Here is a 21,440-nt window from a genome sequence, read left to right on the forward strand (position 1 = left end):
TCTACCCGTTGTTGATTTAGTTCTTCTTCATTTTCTTGTTATATATTATATATAGTGTTGCAAAACAATCTTATACATGCAACAGAACGCCGAATTAATCCTTTGTCATAAACGTTTCTTTAACGTTGGTTGGTTAATACGCATGCGCACATTGTGTCAAGTTTCCGGGTTATTGCTTACTTGCTGTCCGTCTTCCTGCCTGGAGTGGATTTAAAGGAACTGTCTGTAGTGTGTTTGTCTTTTTTTATATATGAAAGCGAGCGTATTAGTTAATCGACACGGTTTTTTTCTAACTTTTTTTTTATTTATTTTGATGTAAAGTTTTGTTTGTCTTGTTTGTCTGTCTAAAAATCCCTCACTGACCAGTGGGACTAAAGTGATGCAACATGGCAGCAACTGCTGTCAGTAGTTGTTTGTTTTCAGTGTTAAGGACACACAGTCAGTGTCAGAGCCGTGCACTTAACTCTCTAGCTGAGAAAACACTCGGTAGCGTGTCTTCTGCTGTGACATGTCACTCCAGAGGAGCTGAGGGAAACACAAGCTTGAATGGGAGAGTGACAGCGTGGGACAGAAGACATGGTCGGGGTCGGGACAAGCGCAGCAGCAGCAGCAGCTCCCCTCTACTAAAGTCATTGGGTCTGGGTGTCTGTGGCGCGGCGCTTCTGGACACTGAAAAGGGCGAAAAAGGAGACAAAACTGTCTCTGTATCTGGGCGAATTCTTGGACTCATACTGCCCTCTGCTCGGTGTGCCTCTCCCTTTAAACCGGACAGTCCTCGATTTAAATATAACTTCATTGCAGATGTCGTCGAAAAATCCACTCCAGCTGTCGTGTACATTGAAATCGTGGGCAGGTGAGTCGACTGGTTGACTGATTTTGTAACAAGAACGTGGCTATGTTGTCCTTGGTCACTGTGATAATGTAACATATTATATCCACCAAAAAGATCATAAATTACACAACCAAGTCTGACTTAATCACATTACCATGAGACACAGTGTGCCGCCTAATCTGTGCTTTGGCCACAGAATAAACCAATCCAAATGATACATCTTGCATCAGAGCCTTTTATTTTTTTACAGACACCCATTTTCTGGAAGAGAAGTCCCAGTGTCAAACGGGTCAGGCTTTATTATCAGCAGCGATGGTCTCATCGTCACCAATGCCCATGTTGTGGCCAACAAGAGAGGTGTCCGTGTGAAGCTCACCAATGGAGAGACATACCATGCCACTGTGCAGGATGTTGATCCTGCAGCAGACATTGCCACCATCAAAATCAGTGCAAAGGTGAGTTATAGTATTTGAAGCAGAAGTCTCAGATTAAAAGTAAAGCATATCAGGCCACTTAACTTTTGTACTCTGTTCAAAGCATAAAATAGGCTGCGAAGAGTCTCTGTAACCTCCAGGGTTTCTAAATATGAATAACAAGGCTGTACTTCATAACGGTCTACTTCCAAAATAAAAGATGTATGATTTAAAAAAAAAAAATGTAGAATCACCGAAGGCTCTGGAGAGGATCAGGTCACAACAGCAAGAAGATAAAGTGGAACTGTACTCTACTAACGAACCACTCTTTTTCTTTGTTTCCTCTCCCCTGACACGTAGAATCCCTTACCCACACTTACGCTTGGTCAGTCATCTGATGTTCGACAAGGAGAGTTCGTGGTCGCCATGGGGAGCCCATTTTCTTTACGGAATACAATCACATCAGGGATCATCAGCTCAGTACAGAGAGGAAGTAAGGAGCTGGGCCTATCCAACTCCAACATGGAGTACATACAGACAGATGCAACCATCGATGTGAGCATTTTTCAGTGTTAAAGGTTAAAGGTGTTGTTTTAAGTTTTCTAATGTCTGATGTTAGTGATCTATTTTGCAGTTTGGAAATTCTGGAGGTCCCCTCATTAATTTGGTAAGTCAGTTTGTTGCCAGAGCACACCCATAGTGCTGGTGTGATGGTATATCTTACCCCATCTGCCTCTTTTATTAGGATGGTGAAGTCATTGGCATAAACACCATGAAGGTTACTGCAGGGATTTCCTTTGCTATTCCTTCTGACCGTCTAAAACTTTTTCTCAATCAAGCAGCGAAAAAACAGAGTAAGAACACACCAAAGATACAAGTGATTCAGTACAAATCAAACAGCACCCTATCAAGTTTCTGAGCCTCATCATGCTTAACTTCTTTAAGGTTCTTGGTTTGGTGAGACGGAGACAAAGCGGCGGTACATTGGTGTTATGATGTTAACGCTGACGCCCAGGTAAATTTCATGAAAATAGATGGAGTAAGGAAAATTACCATTAGCCTTGACGGCTGTTTCTAAAACCAGGTATATGTTTGTTTTATCCATTTAGCATCATCGCTGAGTTAAAGTTGAGAGACCCTTCATTTCCAGATGTGACACATGGCATCCTGATTCACAGAGTCATCATGGGCTCCCCAGCCGAAAGGTAAGAAGATATACATTATTGAAGCGGCGTGAACATCTTCTGGAATCCTTGTGTTTCTGTTGAGAAAGTAGATTTAGTACATTGTTTGCAGCAGTTATGTCTAAAATGTGATACAGAATAGTCACATTTTTGATTCGAATCAACACTGACATTCAGCTGTCATTAGCTGCCATTCACAGTGCTGTCATACTTTGTTTTAGAGCTGGCATGCTACCAGGAGATGTTGTGGTGGAGATAAATGGGGCTCAAGTGAACACCTCAGAGGAGATCTACCAGGCTGTCCGAAACAGCAACAAAATCATCATGGTTGTGCAGAGAGGCCACAAACTGCTTCAACTTCAAGTGACTCCTGAGTGCACAGAGTAACACTCATCCTAGTGTTTAAACCAGGGGTATTCAATTTCAAGTTGAAGAGGTCCAGTTAGAGAAAATTTCTGGAAGCAAAGATCTGAATATATATATATATATATACATATGTACATACAAGTGGTGTTTCAGTAAATGATGTACAATCATCAAAATACTTTGGTGTACCCTGACTCATTATTTTTGGAGGTAATGCTTCAGTCAGGTGGAATAACAACATACATACGGCTGCTTCTTCTTCTTCATGTCGTACATCAACACATATCTTTTAGTGTTTTTGTGATTGTTTTGTACTGACTAATGCAGTCCTAACAGTTAAAGTCTGTATTACTGACAGAGCAGATGTAACAGAGTCTGGTGAAGTCAAATACTGTGAAAGCTTCAAAGATTTGTGTGTATGCTTGTTAGTTACTAATGAGCCACCCATTATCCTATAACTAATTTAAGAGTTCAGGAATCACAAAGCATGAGAGCAGAGTGATCCCACAACTATTTCCAGGAAGTCATTAAGTCCAGTTGAGCTTGACGGTTATCTTCTAGTGCTACAGACAGCAGGGAGCTGCTTTACTCTTCCCCAGCTATTAACCAGTTCTACCTCAAGCTGAACAGAGGTCTGTCTGCCACTGGTGCATGTGTATGGCTGTTTAGCTATGCTGTATACATCCAAACAGAAACAGACTGTTAACTTAGAAAATCAGCTCCCGCTGAAACTGAACAGAAGTTTGATGTGTGGACCTCTAATCCTTTCACACGGTATCAATATTTGAGAAATGTACTTTTATGGATGTTGGTGTTCTTCTGCCTGCTAGCTATTAATACTGTGTTCAACCAAAACAGAAAATAAGTTAATCTCTTGTTTAGTAATGACCAGCATCAGCAGTTTGATATCGAGCAGAACTTTTATTACAAAATTTGACAATGCAGGGTTAATTCTTTAGAAAAGGTGCATGCATGCTGAAGGAAAAAAACACAGCAACATTCAAACTGACAAAAAACACACTACAAAAAGTATTTCATCTTGTTTATAAGTATTAAGTATTAATATAATAATAATAATAAAAAGTAATTAATAATCTCGTTTAAAAGTATTTCATCTCGTTTATAAGAGATGATATATCAACTTTTTTCTATATACATAAGTGCTGCTTAGTCCATCCACATCATGGTCTATAGGAACTCCTTTCAAAGATTTTTGGAACCTGGGCAAACCGCCTGTATGTTATTCCGTTCTTTGCCTGCCAGTCATGGAGGGTCATCACTGGAGTAGTCGAACCAGATCTGACACGGTAATTTCTGAAAGTGAGCAGAAAATGCAAAGTTAAGCATTTGTAAATAATCCTAAACAGTCATTCTAAAATTTGACAAATCACATACTTGCGTGTGAGATCAGTAGGGTGCTGCCACTGTTCCCCACTGGAGGTTAGAATGTCTTCATCCGTATGAGTTATAAGGTTGTGCAGCTCAGCCGTCGCACCTTGAAAAAACACAATGTGACAGACAAACAAATAGAAAGGTGTGTGGTGAAAAGCAGAGTCACCTGAACCAAACCAAACCAAACTGAACCCATCTCAGCAGTCAGGGTGCTCTATGTGCCTCATACCTTGAATTGCTCCTGTCCTCTGGTTCATGTGGTCAATGACTGACTTAACATACAGTCTTTTTTTCCTGTCCAACTCTAGCTCGTTAAAGGCCACAGATCTGAAAAAGACAATACCACTATATTAAAACCTAAAGGTAAATCAGACTTTATAGCAAAATCAACAACTAACTAATAAGGACCCTGATGATGCAGAAGGCAGATGAGTAGAAATAGAGACTAGACAGAATTTCCACAGTTCTGAAATGGTTACACTTCTCCCCCTAGAGGGTAACAGTGGACATTACACCTCTGAATGCAGTCTTTCTGGCAGATCTGTCAATGTTTGGATTTGAACCATCAGCAGGCTTATATAGAAGTGAGTTGCTATTTGGACTTGTGCAGCTTTCTACACTGTCTGTGCATTGGACTGAAGCATAGGATGTTATCAGCATCATTGTGAAAGGGAGGTGCTAGAGGTGGGCTAGAGGTGGAGAAAGGAGACACTGTATCCTACCTTGCAGGTTGGCTGGGGTAGTCCATTACGCACCCCAGATCTGGAGACACAGCCGTTGGACAAAAGGGCTGTTTTGATGGGGTCTCGTACCCATCATCCTGCCTGTAGTCAATGAAATCCCTTTTGTTTTGACAAGTGTCCAGCTTAATTTTGAAATTGATATATGAATGAGAACGTCTGGTCTGTTGGTCACAAGTGTCCATCCTTGAGCTGATGTGTGTCCTCATATCTGTGTCTTTTAAGAAAAGAATACACCACATGATGTGTTAATTACCAGATGAAGACATGCAGCAGAACATTTTTTACATGTGTGGTTCCACATATTTATGCACTATCCACACTTCCACACCAGAATGCATATGAATAGAAGCTGAATGGCAGAACAAGAGCTGAATTACTCTGAACACAATTATTGAACATAAGCTGAATCAGTCATAAAAGCAGCTGAATGAACCTGAACAGGAGCTGGGTAATTGCTTTGAATATGGAACATGTGGGCGATGGTTTGGTGGACGTCTTGGAGGCATAGCTGCTGGTTCGGTCACAGGTGTCTCCAGTTGCTGATGATGTGAACATAAACCACACCATAGTATGTTACACAATGTCACACACAGACACTGTCACAACAGTCACACACTTACATAATGCTGTTTCATTCACCTACCTTATCTACAGCAGCATACATGGAATTCGCAAGAACCACCATCCCATAATCATCACTCAGATGCACCTGAAATATTTAACACGTGTCATTGTTTTTACCCCACACATTATATGTCCTACGTCATGTCTGCTCTTCTCGTACTTACCCCATCTCTGCTCCATAGACGTAAGTTGTTCATGGAGAAGAGATCGGCTACATGTGAATACTGAATGCCTACAGATTGAATGACAGACGACACAAGTTTCACCTCCGACTATGCACTATTACCACTGTGTAACAACACACAGAATACCACATACCCATAGATGCAGCAACACGATGATACTCCTGTCGCAGCTGGTCCTGCAGCTCCACCGGAACATTCAGCCGTGGTGGAAAGTCCACAACACACACCTGTACAAAAAAACTATTACAGATGCTGTTTTGCTAAACTTTGTCACACATACAACTTATACTACTCTACCTCTTCCCATCTACAGCACACACTGTGCAACAGCCTGCTGAAGTCTGCCGAGGCCTCATCTATGGTGCGGCTGGCTGTGAGGTTGTTGCTGGGTGCCAACAGACACACAGCATCCGGTGATTGCGGCAAATCTGCATTCACCACCTCAGTCCTCAGGTCAGCTGCTGAGGCCCCCGGAGTTGCCATAACTCCAAACACATATTTGTTGTCTTGGGTGTTTGGCATCATCACTACACCATCTGCGATGGCGCGCAGATGAGAGTCCCCAACAAGCAAAATAAACTGCGGGATAAAACAAAGACATTGTGTTGTCAGAAACATTAACACCAAATACCCATTGTGATCAGTTCAACGGCGCTACCTTCTTGTCAGGAGACACAGCTGGAACCACCAACTTGTGCTGACGTCCAGTCAGTGATGACACAGCCCATGCGTTCACACGGTGGCGATAGCCTGTGCCACGCCCTGCATTTACAGAACACACAACCATGGTTTTGAACATGCACTTGCTCCACAGTCTTCCAAACAACAAATACCTACATAACTGCTGTACATTTAAAAACTTACGTGAAAGAGGGCTATCAACACGAAGTGTATATCCAAACTGCTTGGTGAATTTCTTCTCACGCGGCATCTATAAAAGAGAATTACAATCATATTCACATACTTTTGTTGCTTTTGGCAAACAATGTATTTGTGTCATTTACAGTAATATCTCACTCATCTTTTTGACAACTTCTACAATATCAGGAAATCTGGAATTTTCCCAACTGTTATTCAACACTGCACAAAATAAGCTTATGCCATGTTCCTTGATCTACCTCTCACAACAACTTATTCAAACAGCTCACAGGACCTTGTTCCCTGTGAAGCTGTTTCACAGACCTACACATCACTGCATGTGGGTTACCACAGGGCAGGCTGTGTGTACTGTATGTGTATAGATATTGCAAAATGCCAAAGTTCATGTGTTAAAAGCAGAAATGTGCTCCTAGTGTGCAGCTGTTTGCATTTTATTGACAACTCACTGACAGTAACTACAAGTTGAACAGATGTTGGTGGTGGAGATGCCACCATGCAAACGGCCGTCCTTTAGCTGACGGTGACGTCATCTGCTGTCTTGATGTGACAGTTGCCGTGGAAACCATGGTTTATACCGGTAGTCTTCTTCCAAACTTTGCAGATATAAATACTATTGTATTATATTATCTAAATACTATACACCATAATATTAATATGTTTTCCGTCGTGATTACTACCAATATGAAGTGCAATTTAAATATTAATGCACAACTGCTTAGAAAACAATATGAAAAACGTGCACCAGGCAAAAGACTGACACGGATAAATATGTAGAAAAATTTTGGAGATGAAGTATACATTAAACGAGGGAACCAAGAAAAAATTATAAAATGTATTTAGGTGAAATCGCTTAGTAAAATGCATGCGTTGTCGCAGGCAATTTACGTCACCACGAGCGGGCCCGCAAGTTGCATTACCATGGCAACGTGACGACGCTTCCGTGCAGAGCAACTGCTAAACCGACGTTAGTTTTCACCATCTTTTAATCCAGTCGTTCTCAAAAATGAAATAACCACATACTCACTTCAACAAATGTCTCCACGTGACTTCTACACGCCCCATTTCCCGTCATTTCATAAGGAAATGCTGTCGCACACAATCATATCAAGCACTGTTGCATTAGAAAAAACTTTTATCGATCAAATAAACGTGTATGTCGACATAGATGTCGTGTTGGGCCGGTTCGTTTGTGTTAAATAATAATATAATAGTGATCGTTTCCTAAAAACGTTTATTAAGGGCCACATCGCTTAGAGAAATGCGTGAATTGTCAGAGCGACATGACTGTAATCAAATCGGCACGTTTGATTCACTGTGTATCTTTCCATTTAGATCGTCGTTTTCTTTCATTTAAAATCAGATAAGGTGCACTCTTTAGCTAACTGCATATGGGATCGAAAAGAATCATGTTTTCCATATAGTCCGGTTTAGGAAGCGACCTTCAAGCAGCAGATAGAGAATGCCCCTACGAAAATGCCCCGCATTGACTTTCTATGGAGACAGTTTTCCGTGGTGCCTGGACGGTTGAAATGCAACCGGATCCCACAATCACTTATCCTGCTTTATGATTAAAAAGACCGTTATTTGCCACACAATGACAATGTAGGCCTATGGTACATTCACAGTACAGTGAGGCTGTATAATTTCTATGCACAGCACCACATCACATCTACTTTTCATACTACATTAACCCAATCCCACTGTGTTGTGTTCTGTTATTTTGTTACTTAAATGAAACAATTTATGAGATGATCTACCAGATTTAAGTCCACACTTATATTCTACTGGCAACAAATCCAAAATGAGCAAATATCACATTTCTTAGATATGCAACATTTCATATGCTGTTTTTGAGTTAAATATAGAATTCAAATAACCTGCCTAATCTAGCGATTTAATGTATATTATTCATATTTATTTCTCTAAAAGAAGTTCGGACATTAGGAGGGTTAGAGACGAGAAGAGCTTGTTACTTACTTCTGCAGTGAAGCAGGATGTCCAGGATTGTTTAAAGATGTTTGCTGATTCTTTGTGATCAATCTCTTGCAGGAAAATGTAACTAACTTGTTCACAAGTAGAAACGATGCTGCTGCGTTCTATCCTTTGTAATCAAAGCAACGACATCGTCATGACACCATAGCAACATTTCAAAACAAATATAAACATGTTTGTTTTTAAATTGCATATTTTGCAAAAAAAAAAAAAAAGCGGAGTTTAAGGTGGTGATCGTGGAAGCAGGAAACTCGCGCTGTGATACGTCAACCGTCTGTCGCTCAAGCGGCAACAATAATTATGCGTAATTTAAATCCGAATACAATTAAAACGAGTGAGTTGTAAAACATTTTGACTTTTTTATGCCTGCCCAAAATTTTAAAATAATAAAAGTGACTTGAAACATTGCAGTTTATTAAAGCCATTTAATGTTAGACAAGCAAAAAGAAGCATGACAGACCCAAAACTATGGCGAAGATCAATTGTATTAAACTTACAACCATTAACTGAGCAAAGAAGTCTGACAAATCACAAATGTTACCATGATATCAATGGCTGCATACGGAAAATTGATGAGATACCACTTATTTAAAATGACTGCTTTGTGTATACCAAACACAGTAAAGAAAAATGTCAATTTCTGCCTAATGAGAAGTAAACCAAAAAATGAGGAGGTTACTCTTTGAAGCCATACTGATTAAATTAAAATTTCCCTGGTATATGTACAGTAACACACACACACACTTACAGTAAAGTAATAAAGTGACATGTACTGGACTGCTACACAATTAAATGTATTTTATACCTCAAAGACTAATAGTTATTAAACTGAGATAAACATTCAAACCACTGTAGGTTTAAACAACACGTTCATACTTTTGGACTAAAGACATCTTGTTAGGTTAGGTACCTTTAGGTACAAGTACTACAACATACAAGTATGGGAGGAGGAAAAATAAAATTGTTCAAATCCCATTAAAACTACTTTAAAAAGGCTTAATATATATATTGCTGGTAATATTTTTCTTTAAGAAAATATAAATTGTGCGACTGAAGCTTACAATACACTGCTGGCAGTAGCGCCAGGTACTGTGGTGACCTGCTGGAAAGGGGTCATCTGTCAAGGCGCTGTGTGCTGAGAAACTCCCGGAAGAGAGAAAGGAAAACAAAAACAACAACTGGACATCTTATGATGCCTGAATCCCTTGCACCAACAAATCCTCAGATGCTGCTATGGTGTTTGTCACGGTGGAATGCTGCAAAAATCACATGTTGTGCACAAACAGCAGCCAAACTATAATCAGACTTGTACAGTTACATAAATAAGGGGGCAGTGGGGTGAGGGGTTTAGGTGTTGGGAGGGTCTTAGAGAGGAAGTGATGTGAGGGGCAAATTGTAGTGTCCAGTCTAGTCCAGCAGTGAGCAGGCTAAGCAATGACTCAGTTGACATGGTCCAGAGCACGCAGCAGCTCTTCCCCCTGCAGTAGGTACTGACGACCCTGTAAGGGGGCGTTCACCTCACAGTCGTAGCGCGTGAGCTGCGGCAAGGTAAAAGGGGAAGTAGTGCCCTCTGAAGTACTGCCGAGCAGGCGACTTGCCAATTCTGAGAGAGAATTGTAGAAAGTTAGAACCATCCTGATGTTTGATCCTGAGTTAAATTTAAAAGTGACCCTTTTAATTCACCTGAAGGCAGCAGAAGTATGGCAGTGGTTGTTCCAGATTCTGACGCCTTTAGCTTTTTGCCCTTCTCAAGTTCTTTCTGAGGCAATGTTCCCTAATAACGATATCAGATACAGAAACTCAGACTCTCACCTGCGCATGTCTAGTTTTACAAACTATACACAGAGGTTAAGGCTCACCTGTCCAAGAATGTCCTTTGGCTCACCCAGTTTTCTTTTACGCTGTGCAGTCTGAGCTGCAAGTGTTTTGAGTGAGACGTCTGTGTCCAGCTGCGGGGACCTGCAGCAAAAGAAACAAAAGCAGCACTTATTTAGCTGCCCTGACAGGTGATCTAATGTAAGCTACTTAAGTTATGATTTTACAATTTGGAGAACTTTACCTCTTTACAATACTAGTGTCAGGATGAGGAGCCTTTATGGGCTCAGGTGGTGCTGGGGAAGCTGCACCACTGCCTGGTGAACTGAAAGGTGAACTGGGATAGCTGTGGATGTCCTGCGAGACTTGGACTGGAGAGCTCTGGAGAGATTTGACTGGTCCACAAGACAGAGGCTCCTCTGGGGTCAGACTACGCAGCTGGAAGTCATCATCCATAGGGATGTAAGGAGCCAACATCTCCAGATCCAAGTCTTCCATCGCCTTAAGTGGAGAAGAAATGTATATTAAATCATCAGAATACAGTATGTGCTTGTATTTAACTATGTGAGTAGTATCTCCCAACATCATTACCTGTGTGTTGAATGGGGTCTTGGGCTCCGTATCAATAGCAAACAGCTTCTCCACCAAGTCCAGTTTAAAATCTGAGCTCATATCTGAATCCATAGGGAAACAAAAGTCCACTTGGCTGTTGGCCTAAAGGAAAGAGAAGGCCACTTACTTTTAGGTATTATTATTAAATTTAATGTACAAATACTTCAGCGACCAAATTTCCAATAGGGATCCTAATTTGTCTGTCTAACCTCTGGGGGACTGTGCCTGGTTGGTGTGGCGGCTGCAGCCGGAGCATAGCTCTCAGGTTTTACATCTTCAGAGGTGGTGTGGGAGACATGCAGAGGTTCGCTGGGGGGCAGAGGGGAAAGAGGCAGAACCAACTTGTCACTTGTTGAGGGAAGCATTACATCATTGTAGAGAGGGACATCCTTCAGCAGCTGGATATCTGAATCTGTTCACAGAGGACAGAAGGAAATCAGAATGGTTTCATTCAAGAGGATCATGTCAGATTCATGCTGTGGGGAACTGAAGAGGCCACAAACCAGGGCAGCTGAAGTCCAGGGAGATGATTGTGTCTCCAGCAGCTGGGGCCAGCAGAGTAAGGGCCTCGGGCTCTTCCTTTAGCTGATCATACAGGCTAAACAATGGCCGAGCCTTTGCCACCTGAGTGAAGAGTTTGATTACATCTAGCTCTGGGCCCTTCTCCTGTTCTTTCTTCTCCTTCAGCAGTGCTGGAGAAAGGTCAGGCTGGGTGCTCTTGACTGCAGCCTTGTCTTCCTCCTCCTCCACCTCCTGCACCTCCTCCTCCTTCACGGGCTTAACATCCTCAGTCTGCTCCAAGGAATAGATCAGTTTCTCCTCCTGGATGCCACTGTGGAAGGGGAGGGCCACATTAGAGTTATGCAGCTGTATATCAGATATTGCAGAAATAATGGCGTGCATCTCCTCTGTAAGTACTGGTAGTGACTATTCGAACAGCCCTTACAATACCTGAGCACAAAGTTGACACAGACAACACACTGTGGCTGGGAGTTCTTGTTGTTGTAGATGACAGTGGCCTGTGTTTCCACCCACACAAAGCCTCCTCGCTTAGCCAACATTCGGTACTGGCCTGTGCAGACTTGGCCCTTTGCAAACACTAACAGCAAAAAAAAAAATTGGGATACAGAATAGATTGTATTAGACATAAGGTTACAAATAAGAAATAAAAATTACTGTAGTCCCGAAATTTTCAAGAGCCATGTTTATGCTTACAATTGTGGTGAGTCTTGGTAAGATGATCGGAGTCCAGGGCATGATAGTATTCATACACAGAACGATTCAACAGGTCCTCTGGATCATAGCCCATCAACTCAGTGATCCTAGAGAAAACATTCACATATTAGACTTCTGTAGTACCAACACTGAGCACTAGGTGGCTCTGTGTGATCATGCCAGCGAGGGATAAAGCATCACAGCCAATAAAAAGAACAATACAGCTGGTGTAAGAAGCTAATTCATGTTTGATTCCCCTGTAAGCTTTTAAGCTCATAATATTTACCCAGAGGGGCAAACTCACCTCTCGTCACAATATGTGAACTTCATGTCCATAGTGTGACGGCTGAGAAAGGTTTTGCTGTCCAGTGGGACCTCAATGTTAGAGGGGTGTTGGATGGGGTCACAGATCAAAACCAGGTAGGGTACAGGTGGTTCCTTCTGACCGTTGGTCTGCTCACTTTCGGTTTCATAAACACGCACATGACCTGAGCAATGAAGCACCTACAGATAGGATGACATGAAGGTCACAGTTACTTCTAGTCCACAAGCATGATACACAGATTCCTGCTGTAGCATGATGAATGTTGCTATGAGACCTGCACTCATCATGGTAATACAGTTTCTTTCTTCTGTTTATTTACATGTATAAGTTAGAGACTAAAGACAGGGGAGGGGCAATGAACACAATCTGTGTCATGAAATGGCTTCATTATTGGCACTACAGCAGCTGTACTGTGATATGACAAGTCCTACAGCATCAAAGGAAACCAGGCATGCAAATTTAAAAGGTCAATGGAATAATGTCTCACATGCCCCCATGCTTTATTAAAATGTTATTCTGTAAAATTGGATCAACCTGGCCAACAGCCACAACAGACCACTACAGTTAAATGACAAGGACAGCAATTTACATTGTCACCTATACAAAAACTGTTAACAGTTCTGTTGTTGAAGTGCATCTCCAGATCCATCATCTCTTACCTTCCATGTAGCCGATTTAACATTGACTGTGCGCCCCCTGCTCGTGAGAGTGCATTTCATCCGGAGAAAGAAGCTGCGCTCTGTATTTGGTTCCTTGACTTTCTTAGAGCCTGAAAACACATAGCAGGGACGGAGCCACAGTTAAAAGTAGAAAAAAGGCCTCTTGTATTATCCTCAAAGGTATGATCGTCATTTACAACTGTCTTTATTTCATGTTGTTTACCTAACCAACTGATGACAGCTCACATTTGCATTCAGCGGACACATTAAGCTGTAAAGTTTCTGCACTGTGGTAAGATACAGAGAATTAAATAAAGGAAGTTGCTAGCTGTTACAGTGGAAATAACACTAGTGTCCGCTGGTTGCAGTGCCATAGAGGAAAAGCAAATATGACCTCAAATTAGCATCACCTGAAGACAAATGATGTCATGAAACACTAAGAATTAAAAAAAAACAAATATTAAACGACTCAAGATGCAACACAGCTTACTTGTTTTGTAGACCAGCATTTCCCTCAGCTCCTCCTGATCACAGGGATGTGTGAAGTCAAACACACTGTGTCCAGTCAGGTCAAACTGCACACAAAGGGAGAGCAATATTGTTTTTTTCCCATGTACATGCAAAAAACATTTTCAAGCTATTTTGATTTGGTAGTATTTCTTACAAAATATTTGTAATTTCTTGTTCTTAAATTTTGTACTCTTGACTCCTATCCCAATCTGCCTTATGCTCTATTCTTCCTGTTTCTGAGAGCAGGTCAAATCAGACCAACCTGTGCCAGCCCGAGGCACTTGTTTACACTCTCAGAGAGATAGATCATGTCTCCGTCTTCAGACAACACCATGAGAAAGCCATCCAGAGCCTTTAGGTAGAAGCTGTTTAATTGGATATCGAGCTCTGATTCCTCCTCTGCCACTGGCTCATCTAGAAGAGATGACAGAAAGGAGAGGAGGGGACAGAAAGAAAAGCACAAGAATATCAGGCAAGGGACATAAAAAAAAATCATGTTTGTTGTCTTAAAAGGAAATCTAAAAGTAAAACACTGACCATTAGAGAGCAATTTTCTCATGCGAAGGTAGCTGATGGTGAGCCTCATGATGGAGGCCTTGTCAAGGCTGGAGCTGATGCTGTGGGGCAGGGGTAGCTGCTGGGCCAGCTCATAGAACACCTCTGACTCCTTGCCGCGCCTGCATCGTGCTGCATCCCGTGATTTCTCCTTCCTCCGCTCCGAACTCACCCTGAATGAGACAGGTGGTGGGTCAGCCACAGCTTGGCCACATACTGAGTTTGCTGTCCACACTACAAGAGCTGACATCCCTTCTGAGTCTGAGTCTGCAGAGTATGGTCAGTCACTGGCCTGTCACTAGAGAAGGTTGAAGCAGCTGGAGTCCGCAACAACCTCACAGCCGAGCCACTGTCTGGACACCCCCTCGGGATGATTCATTTACACACATGGCTATCTGCAAGCGTCTTATTGGCTGCTGACCAAAATAAATGGAGTCTGCCCACTAAACGCTGATTGGCTAGGAGGACGGTCATACATTCTCCCATCTCTTGGAGCATGGCCAAGCTACAGTGCAACACCAATCATTGTGACATTTATGAGCTTGGTTCCACATATCTACAGGGACAAGAGATGATAATACCTGCACAGTGCACACAAACATAGAGTGAGTGGTATCACCTTCCAGGACAAACAGTCATGGTTTCTGTTATTTTCAAGTTCTTAAGACCTGACAATATTTTTAAATAACAAATGTCCTTTGAAGCAGCCTTTAGAGGTCACAATTTTTGTGCAAATTTGTAATTTCCAACCAAATCAGGAAAAAGAATGGCTTTTAGCGATGCACTGATATGAACTATTTGTATGCTTACATGGCCACAAATTCGAACCGGGTAATTTAAAGTCATCATAATTTCTCCTATCATCCTTCTCAAACCCTCACAACCCCAGATACATTCAGATTGCAGTGTAGCAGCACCGTAAGAAAAAACAGACGACAGATCAAAAGTCCTTGGCTATGAAATGCACACCTAATTGAAATTGATTTGTTGTGCACTTACAGCACAAACCAAGGCCATACTGTTATTTGAAGCCCACCAACAACAAAAAAATGGACCAGTTAACTAAATTTAGCCTACTGTATATTAAATCAACTGACAAGGTTGCACAACACTTTAAGTGTTAGACCAAAACTTTCCATCAAATGCATGTGATGTGCAAACCAATCTACAATTAGTATAATTAGTCCTCAAGAGTAAAATGTTTTGAACAAGTCTAAACAAGCCCTTGGTCTCTCAGGAAGTCACAAACCCATATTATGACCTAAGCCTCAGGAAAAAAACTGCAGGCACATGAGGATTTCATACGCAGACAATGGCACAGCAACTTTACAAGACAGGCAGAGTACCTGGACATCACTAGAGCTAATTTCAGTGTCGACATTTGGTATTCTGGCTGATACTGTAACTGTAACTTACGTAACCCTTGTTTGCATATTGTGGTGACTTGTTTATTTGTTCATATAAGGGTCTATGTTTGCTATTACAACCGCCACTCATTTTATGTTCTGTTCATTGTATGTCTGTTATGCCATGTCTGTTATGCCATGTCAATTTAGCCTTACTTTAGTTTATTTACCTTAATTTTATCCTAGTTCTATCTTATTTCATGTTAATTATTATATGTTCTTATGTATGCACCAATCACTAATGCAAATACCTAGTAATGTGAATCCCCTTCACTTACATGGCATTAAACACAATTCTGATTTGCATAAAAAAGAGAAAAAGGTAAAAAAATTTTTTGCTAATTGATGATTCCAATTACTTTTAAAACTACACTAAAACAGCTTATTCTTTCACAAGAAACATGCAATGAAAACAAAACAGTTCATTTGATGCTGAAACAAAGCCCAACAGAGAGGCCACCATTACATAACACTATTAATGCACACAGACATGCATGCCTTGTAGTCCTCTTCTTGGACATGCCTCGCTGCAAACAGTTGCAGATATGCTCATTTTAATTGGGTTTTCTTCTGAGTGGTATTATGTAAACAAGTGTGTTCCTGACAGATGTGACAATGTAGACTTAAGATTATTGTAAAAACAAACTATTCCACAATAACAATCACCCTGAACACAACTAGCAGAGTTGCTGCTGTATTTTGTTTCTAAGGGCTGGCCTATGTTACAACAAAAATGTTCTCACTGTCCGTCAGTCTTGTTTACTGTGACAGTAAACAGTATTATATAATCTAGTTTGGAGAAACGGCACAGAAAGAGCAGCAGAGCAAGACCCCGTTTGAAGTTAAATGATCCTCTGGCATGCTCAGCTGCAAAAAGTTAATGTTTTTAAAATAGTGGTGGCACTGTGCTGTGATACACCTCTGAAAGACTTCATCTAAAAAAGTAATATCTACACTTTTTAGCAGAACATTAAAAAAAATAAAGGATACTTAACACTTCCTGCCTATATTGTTATTAACACTACAAAACTCTTCAAAAAAGGAGCAGATTTTTGTTAACTAATTTTAAAAAATGTCTTAACATGCAGATTTTGTGGCAATGTAGCACACTAGGGGTTCAAGCACTTCAATAAAAAAATAAAATAAAAAAGCTAAACTGATCTGAAAAAGACTGTCAACAACCAACCCAATTCTTCTTCACGTTCTAACTAGCCTCCTACTCGAATGCCTCAGGGCAACCTGGGAATTGTCTGCAACTAAATAGCTACAGACGTTTAGCCACTCCTATTGACGTCAAGCCCTGGTGATTAAGAGATGAGACAGAAGTAACACCAAAGCACCTCCAAACAACCAGTCAAAACTGCATCCTACCAGTCAGCAACAATTGATGAACAGGATGTTGGCCTTACACTTATATACCAAATATAAAAAACAACAAACAATTATTAATAAAGTCTATATCCTCAGCCTTTACAATAATTATCTGCAACCACTAAAGGTGAATCAACTGTGTATGTGGTCACAGATATCTTGACAAATGCCACTGGAGTATTTCAGTGCAGGACATTAAAATAATAATAACACCTTTATGTCAGCTGAGTAGCTGCAGGATGAACCAGGGTCTTCGGAACAATGTTAGTTATCAGTGTTTCAAAGACATTTTCTTATTACACTACACACATCAATGAAAATGTTTTACATTGATTTTATATTTATTTGCTTATTAGCCTGGCCTTTATTTTTTTCACATAACACTTATTTTAGACTAGAACTTTATTATCAGTATAATCCACATTGAATCTTCACATTGTCTTCTGTAAAAGAATAACACTGTTGTTATTTAATCTCACGCTGACTGCAGACAGAAGAATCTCAACTCTCCTCTCCACTTTAATGACTGAGACCAACTGCTAATCAGATTTACAGCCTTTTTCGTTTTATTTATCAGCAGGATTGATCTTATATTTGTCTTGCAACTGATGTAAACCATTTACCACAACCTTTTCCCTTTGAATGGAGCCTTGCACACTCAAATTTGTATGACTTGTATCCAGTGACAGAGAACACAGTCGCAGCCTGGGCAAGCATTATACTATCATGCTTGCACTTAATACTTGAATGGCGCTCAATTGTTCAGTCTTACAAACATGCGGTTATGATCAAATAACACTGGAAAACACATAGTAAGCAAATTAGACTTTAATGCACTGGTTATATATTGTTTAAAATAAATTATAACATTCCATTCTGGGCACTAGAGTGCATATCTTGAAGATATGTACAATAAAGCAGCAGCAAAATTAATAATTATGGGTTGTTTTTATGTCTCAAACATAGTCTGCTAATCATGTGAAAAACTATCTGTGGTATGACCCACACCTTACATGTTTTGGGTAGACAGACCACAACCAACCTGACCCCAGGCAGAATACAAACAGTGAAGACAGTGGTTGGCACACCAACCACCACGTGAGCTTCTAATAAAAATAAACTAATATAAAAACAATAATAGGTGCTTATTAGTACTACTCTAATGGATCTTTAACTTCCCAGAAATCCAAACCAAAGCCAACTTCACTACACTTTAAATATTTTAACAGAAACGACTCATCACACTGCCCACATGGGTGCTGGCAGCTTTTCACTGAATACTGTCAATGTTGGCACATCAACTCGATAAAGTACAGCTCCAGACACACACTATTAGTGGGTTATATTTCTAGCCGAGTGTCACAACACTTTCAAAACAAATGTACATAATGACCATGCATCTATGAAGTCTTTGCATCAATCAAAAACAAAAAGGTTACACATCTAATTGACAAGATATAAAAGACAACATTGATTCAATATAGTTATTAATCTAGATAAAAAAAGTCAGGAATACAGAGAGCTGGTTGTTATCCAAGTCAACTAGATGCCTTTACTTTAAACATACATCATTTATAGCTAATGGTTTGCTCCACGTCTGCTAGCTATCGATGCTAGCCATATGCTAACGACCGCCGCTAGCAAACTGATTTTGTCGAACAAACACAGCAAACCGGCAGTTAACCTTGAAATAAAGGCCATAATGTCATACAAATATTAACAAATGAACTCACATAAAAGCCCACAGCTGCGTGGGCGTCGCCTAAACATTGAAATGGCTAATACGTAGCATTAGCTAGCATAGACGTTACCTTTTCTTTTCGGGTACAATTCCTGTGTCCATGTCAGGACGAAAAGACCTGAGTTGAGTCTCTCTATCGGTATCAATGTGTATTCGGGCCCGTGAAGAAATGAACCAAAATCCCAATTTTTCAATGGCGTTAATCCGTAAATCCTCACGTGGATTACATAAGAGTTCTCACTCGCTGTGTTTTGTTAAAGAACTCAAACTATCGCTAAAGACAGACCACTCGTCTCCTCTTCCTCTGGTTTAGTGCCACGCTGGAGAGAGAGAGGTTCCTCGCGGAGACAATCGTTGCGTCATAGAGGTTCACTGACTCCTCCCCCCCTCGCTGCCTCCCGTGGACGCGCAATCACATGCTTTTTTTCCACCGAGTACGCGCCCGCGAAACCTGAGCCATTTCCTCAGGCCATTCATCAACGACATGGAAAAACTGTAATTTTACACTAATTACAGCGTGTTCAGGAAATTAAAATATAAAGTCCACATTTTGAACACACAGCTAGAGTATTATTTAGGTCTTTACAAAGCCTAATCCTTCAAAACTACTTTATTGGACTTTTGGGATCTGTGAAGGATGATGACATACTTTTAAACCTTGTGAGAAAATGTGTTGTTTTCATGTGCCAAAGCCAAACATATTTACCAAAACAAACATAACAGGCCACACTTACATCCCCAAATAAACATTTCCTTGATTATCAATTCCCCACACTGTCCTTCTATACATGCTTTTCAGAATAATTGATACTCAACCACAGAAAACATACTCTGGGCTGGTATCGCTGCACTCCACCTGACTGACTGCTGTTTCAAATGTGGACATTTACATGCTTAATAAAACTCTCTGTGGCCTTTGCCTTGTAATACTCTATTATTCCTTGGCACATGCTGCTTAGTAAGGACAATTGGGCAAAGCTTTGTTTGCCCATTTCCCATAACCGCTGAATGACACACGCCTGTCTGAGTTATACTTCCTTACACAATTGTTATGATTTTATTACAACATGCAGTCCTGCTTGCTGCGCTTTACAAGGTTACCTGAGCTTTCTCCTCTGTGGTTACACCTGTATTCAACATGACAGGGTCACACCAAAGATTAGCTGGCTTCAGCAAATACTGTTTGCTTATTTTTAGTCATTCTGATTACATTTATGGTGTCTGGAAGCTGACAATGCTGTGAGCCATACCTTTTCCTGTACCAATGTGCACACATGCTAAACATACATTAGCATTCGGTCCAGGAAAATAAATGGCTGTTGGTTCATTTGTGGCATAACCTGTTCCTAAAGTGTCCCAATTAAAAGCCATGAGGCTCTGTGATAAAAACACAGCTTTGGAAATTGAATTGTCAGAATGAAAGATTGCATTGATATTGTAAAGATGGGCTGATCTGATTGAAACCTACCAAGCCCAGTGTCTCAAAGCACGTCCTTGGGTTACAATCTAAAGCACCAACCATAGACTTGAGCTGAACATGAGTTGTGGACTTTATTTCTTCTTGTGCACAAAATGACCAGCAAGGGACAACATAATTGATTTCTATTGATTTTTACAGGTGATGTCTGTGTAGAATCTCTTTTGTCATCTGTTGCTGCTCTGTCAGGTTATCATTCAAACAGGGAAGGCAGCGGGGTCAAACACTAATTTAATCAAGCAGTGCAGAGACACTGCTGGCAGCCACAAGTAATGAAACTGAGACAAGGCTCCTAAATCTTCCCTCTCATTTAGATGTCACCTGGGAAAGCTGTCAAACAATGACACGTTACAGTGTAAAAGAAAATGCATAAAATCCAATGTCTTATTCTTATGTTTGTAGCACACAGTGACTATTGTTTGGAAGATCTTAAAGCGTATTAGCTGGCAGCTGATTCCCAAAACTAAAGTGAATCAGGGATTGAACCACAATAGGAAGAGATTTATGGCACAGCTGCCACACCACAAGCTCATATTTGTAAATATCATTTTGTATTAACATTATCTTGTGCTGGCTGGCACATAATGTACAAGAGAATTTTTGTTTCTCAAGCTGCCAATGTACAGTATTCAGTGGCAGAAACCCCCACAGGACACACAGCCAAGCAGATAAACACATGTGGAGCCTGAAGACTTCCTCCTTTCAGAGCTGACAGGAAGGGTGCATGTGCTGGAAGGCTGAGTTTGTTCATGTCTGTGCATGTTCTGCCACAAGATATTCATCTCAACATGATCTTCTTTTCTGTTACCTGTGTTGTTTTTGACAGTTTTAATTTATATTAACATCAGCACACAGTGTACTGCTGTCAAAGTGACAGACAAGAAAGCAGGATTCTCTGCCTCGTGTCTTCCTGTCTCTATCAAAGGCGACAGCGATGACGCTGTGTGGTTTCCTGTTTATTCTCTACTGGTTTGGCATGACAAAATTCACTTCTAAAGGTTCCCACTAAAGGATCAGTCAATGTTACCATACAGTAATGTTTAACTACTCCGTCCTGCTCATTTTAGTTTTAATTTAATGTTCTCACAGAGAGGGTGGTTTAAGTGCTCATTAGAGAGAATTTTCATGTTTGAAAATAACCAAT

At 40.7% G+C, this 21,440-nt stretch overlaps 3 protein-coding genes across 4 annotated transcripts; 1 reads left to right on the plus strand and 2 right to left on the minus strand.

The window, feature by feature from the left end:
- Positions 1 to 166: 166 nt before the first annotated feature.
- On the plus strand, positions 167 to 2,974 carry LOC114427256 (serine protease HTRA2, mitochondrial-like). Its single transcript, XM_028395177.1, has 8 exons — positions 167 to 853; positions 1,083 to 1,287; positions 1,606 to 1,800; positions 1,880 to 1,912; positions 1,991 to 2,099; positions 2,191 to 2,260; positions 2,355 to 2,450; positions 2,651 to 2,974. Exons 1-8 carry the CDS (start codon positions 387 to 389, stop codon positions 2,814 to 2,816), a joined length of 1,341 nt encoding a protein of 446 aa, XP_028250978.1. The 5' UTR covers positions 167 to 386; the 3' UTR covers positions 2,817 to 2,974.
- Positions 2,975 to 3,963: 989 nt separating this feature from the next.
- Positions 3,964 to 6,670, minus strand: LOC114427766 (uncharacterized). Its single transcript, XM_028395982.1, has 11 exons — positions 6,604 to 6,670; positions 6,398 to 6,501; positions 6,037 to 6,318; positions 5,873 to 5,966; positions 5,719 to 5,786; positions 5,574 to 5,639; positions 5,364 to 5,469; positions 4,910 to 5,144; positions 4,417 to 4,514; positions 4,191 to 4,290; positions 3,964 to 4,109 (listed from the first exon to the last, which is right to left on the minus strand). Exons 1-11 carry the CDS (start codon positions 6,668 to 6,670, stop codon positions 3,977 to 3,979), a joined length of 1,353 nt encoding a protein of 450 aa, XP_028251783.1. The 3' UTR covers positions 3,964 to 3,976.
- Positions 6,671 to 9,236: 2,566 nt separating this feature from the next.
- hif1aa (hypoxia inducible factor 1 subunit alpha a) lies at positions 9,237 to 19,172 on the minus strand. 2 transcript variants are annotated; one of them, XM_028396417.1, is made up of 15 exons: positions 18,890 to 19,172; positions 14,284 to 14,474; positions 14,009 to 14,160; positions 13,727 to 13,811; positions 13,237 to 13,346; positions 12,557 to 12,756; positions 12,253 to 12,359; positions 11,989 to 12,136; positions 11,541 to 11,869; positions 11,247 to 11,449; positions 11,017 to 11,139; positions 10,670 to 10,926; positions 10,470 to 10,569; positions 10,294 to 10,384; positions 9,237 to 10,213 (listed from the first exon to the last, which is right to left on the minus strand). In XM_028396417.1, the coding sequence occupies exons 1-15, from the start codon at positions 18,919 to 18,921 to the stop codon at positions 10,050 to 10,052; spliced, it is 2,292 nt and encodes a 763-aa protein (XP_028252218.1). In that variant the 5' UTR covers positions 18,922 to 19,172; the 3' UTR covers positions 9,237 to 10,049. The 2 variants fall into 2 exon arrangements, with proteins under 2 accessions (XP_028252218.1, XP_028252219.1); XM_028396418.1 differs by lacking the exons at positions 14,009 to 14,160; positions 14,284 to 14,474; positions 18,890 to 19,172 and adding an exon at positions 13,901 to 13,969.
- Between the last annotated feature and the right edge of the window lie 2,268 nt (positions 19,173 to 21,440).

This window comes from Parambassis ranga, chromosome 22, assembly GCF_900634625.1.
Source record: "Parambassis ranga chromosome 22, fParRan2.1, whole genome shotgun sequence".
NCBI lineage: Eukaryota > Metazoa > Chordata > Actinopteri > Ambassidae > Parambassis > Parambassis ranga.